This window comes from Penaeus japonicus, unplaced genomic scaffold (assembly GCF_977035675.1).
Source record: "Penaeus japonicus unplaced genomic scaffold, GWHDUDI00000001_assembly GWHDUDI00000026, whole genome shotgun sequence".
Lineage (NCBI taxonomy): Eukaryota > Metazoa > Arthropoda > Malacostraca > Decapoda > Penaeidae > Penaeus > Penaeus japonicus.
The window spans coordinates 32,217,105-32,219,604 of NW_028234428.1; the positions used below are offsets into that span (position 1 = coordinate 32,217,105).

A 2,500-nucleotide genomic window follows, 5' to 3' on the forward strand; every position below is an offset into this window, starting at 1 on the left:
TGTGAAGATAGAAGGAGTTATTATTATCAATATGTGTGCGTTATGATGATATGGACTAATTTATTTATGAGCGAACTTTCATTCAGGAAATTCCGGGTTGAATTGTGGTGCTCTGAGACTTTGCACATGTTGAGGATGCAATGCAACAAGATCTAGAGATGAAACTCATGCTCTTGTGATGAATGATAGTGATGATAAAGGTCAGCAACATCATTATATCATTGTATCATTAACATTATAGATCATTCTTACGAGAGCTATAAAAATGATAATATATATATATATATATATATATATATATATATATATTATATATATATATATTATATATATATGTATATTAACACACACACACACATACACACACACACACACACAGACACACACACACACACACACACACACACACACACCAAAACCAAAAGAAAACTAAAATCCAGAACAGACATCGCCAGACGACCTCGAAACCCCCCCTCCTCAGCAAGGCTTAAGAAGATGCTGTATGCTGTTCTCGGGTCGTAACTCCTTCGGGTTGCCTTATAACGCTCCTAATTGCCTCTGCAGCTTGCAGTAATGTCACTTGCACACCTACATGACTGATGCTCTTGTGGAATTGTTTAATATTACTTGCAATGCTTGTTTGCTCTCTTGCACGCTGTTGATGCCTGGCGGTGTATTGCAGAGGAGGAGACACGAGGAGAGGAGGGAATAAATAGGAGAGAAGGAGAAATGTTCTTATGAGGAAATGTTCTAAAGAGGAAATGTTCTTAAGGTTCTAAGGAGGAAGTGTTCTTAAGAGGAAATGTTCTTAAGAGGAAATGTTCTAAATAGGAAATGTTCTTAAGAGGAAATGTTCTTAAGAGGAAATGTTCTTAAGAGGAAATGTTCTAAAGAGGAAATATTCTTAAGGTTCTAAGGAGGAAGTGTTCTTAAGAGGAAATGTTCTTAAGAGGAAATGTTCTTAAGAGGAAATGTTCTTAAGAGGAAATGTTCTTAAGAGGAAATGTTCTCAAGAGGAAATGTCCTTAATGGGAAATGCGTTTAAGGGGAAATGAAGGCACCAGAGGCTTTCGCTGAGGAGACTGGTCGGGTGTGTTGCATACAGTGAGTGTGAGTATAAGTATCATTGCGGGTCTTAAAGAGGAATTTTGCGTAGTTCTTGGGGCAAGAGTGTTAAGGAAGTGTTTGGTAGAATGAGGAGAGGAGAGAGAAAGAGAGATAGAGAGCGGGGTAGAGAGGGGAGAGAGAGAGAGAGATAGAGAGAGAGAGTGAGAGGGGGGGGAGAGGGGGAGGGAGAGAGAGATAGAGAGAGTGAGAGGGGGGGAGAGGGGGAGAGGGTGGGGGGTAGAGAGAGACAGAAAAAGAGAGGGGATAGGAAAAATGGAATGAGAGAGAGAGAGAGAGAGAAAGAGAGAAAGACAGAGAGAGAAAAAGAGAGAGAGAGAGAGTGAAACAGAGAAAACTAAACTAAGCTGACGATACAAAAAAAAAAAAGTACATAGAATGGTGATATCCTATGTAGCGCATATTTCATCTCATACTAATTAAATGATGTTCCCAGTCCATAACGAACTAAAATGCATTACCTTAGAAACCAGTCAAGTAAGTGATGTTCTGTGTTCATCACAAAATTCACTTAGAAAACAATTAAGAGTTACATCAATTTGACCTTCCTATTTTCCACATTCTTCTTAATGCCATCGAGCAACCAAGTTATCGCTGTCAGCCCAATTTCGCCCTTTGAGAGAGAAATGCTGTACGCGGGGGAGGAGGAAGGGGAGGAGGGAGGGGGAGGGAGGGAGGGAGAGAGAGATGCTGTACGTGGGGGAGTAGGAGAGGGAGGGGAGGGAAGGAGGGAGAGGGGATGGGGAGCGGGAAGGGGCGGGAGGGAGAGAGAGATGCTGTACGGGGGGGAGTAGGAGGGGGAGGAGGGAGGGAGAAGGGAGGGAGCGGGAGGGAGAGAAGAGGGGGATGAAGAGATGGAGGGGAGGGAGGGGGATGGGGAGATGGAGGGGAGGGAGGGGGGACGTAGGGAAGGAATGAGGTATAAGGGAATAACGTAAGAGATACGAAGGAACGGGGTGTGAGCTACGAAGAAATGGGGAGGGGAGGGGAGGGGGGAACGTAGGGGAGGAAAGAGGTATTGAGGAGAAGGAATGTGGAATAGGGGAATGAGGGAGAAGATACGAAGGAATGGGGTGTCACCTATTAAGAAATGGGGAAGAGGCTATGAAGGAAGGAAATATAAGGGTATGCGGTATGAAGGATTGAGAAATGAGGTAGAAAGGGTGAGGAAATACCTATGATGTAATGAGGGAAAAGGAGAAGGAAAGAGAGCATTCAAATCTAGAAGAAAAAGAAGAAAAACAATTCGAAACACTATCGCTTTAACCCTATTTCAATTCTAGCTTTTAAAGAGAAGAATCATTCCCTTTTCTCCTTCCTTTTATATCTTGTTTATATTCTCTTTCTTTTTTTCCTTTGCTCTCCTTACTTTAAT

General features: G+C 42.6%; 1 protein-coding gene across 1 annotated transcript in view; it reads left to right on the top strand.

Moving 5' to 3' along the window:
• Positions 1 to 596, top strand: part of LOC122263797 (uncharacterized) — a 268,654-nt gene extending 268,058 nt beyond the window's left edge. The window contains exon 4 of the mRNA XM_086552407.1: positions 565 to 596. Coding sequence (XP_086408533.1) covers positions 565 to 596 — 32 coding nt within the window. The remainder of the gene's footprint in view (positions 1 to 564) is intronic.
• Positions 597 to 2,500: the final 1,904 nt, after the last annotated feature.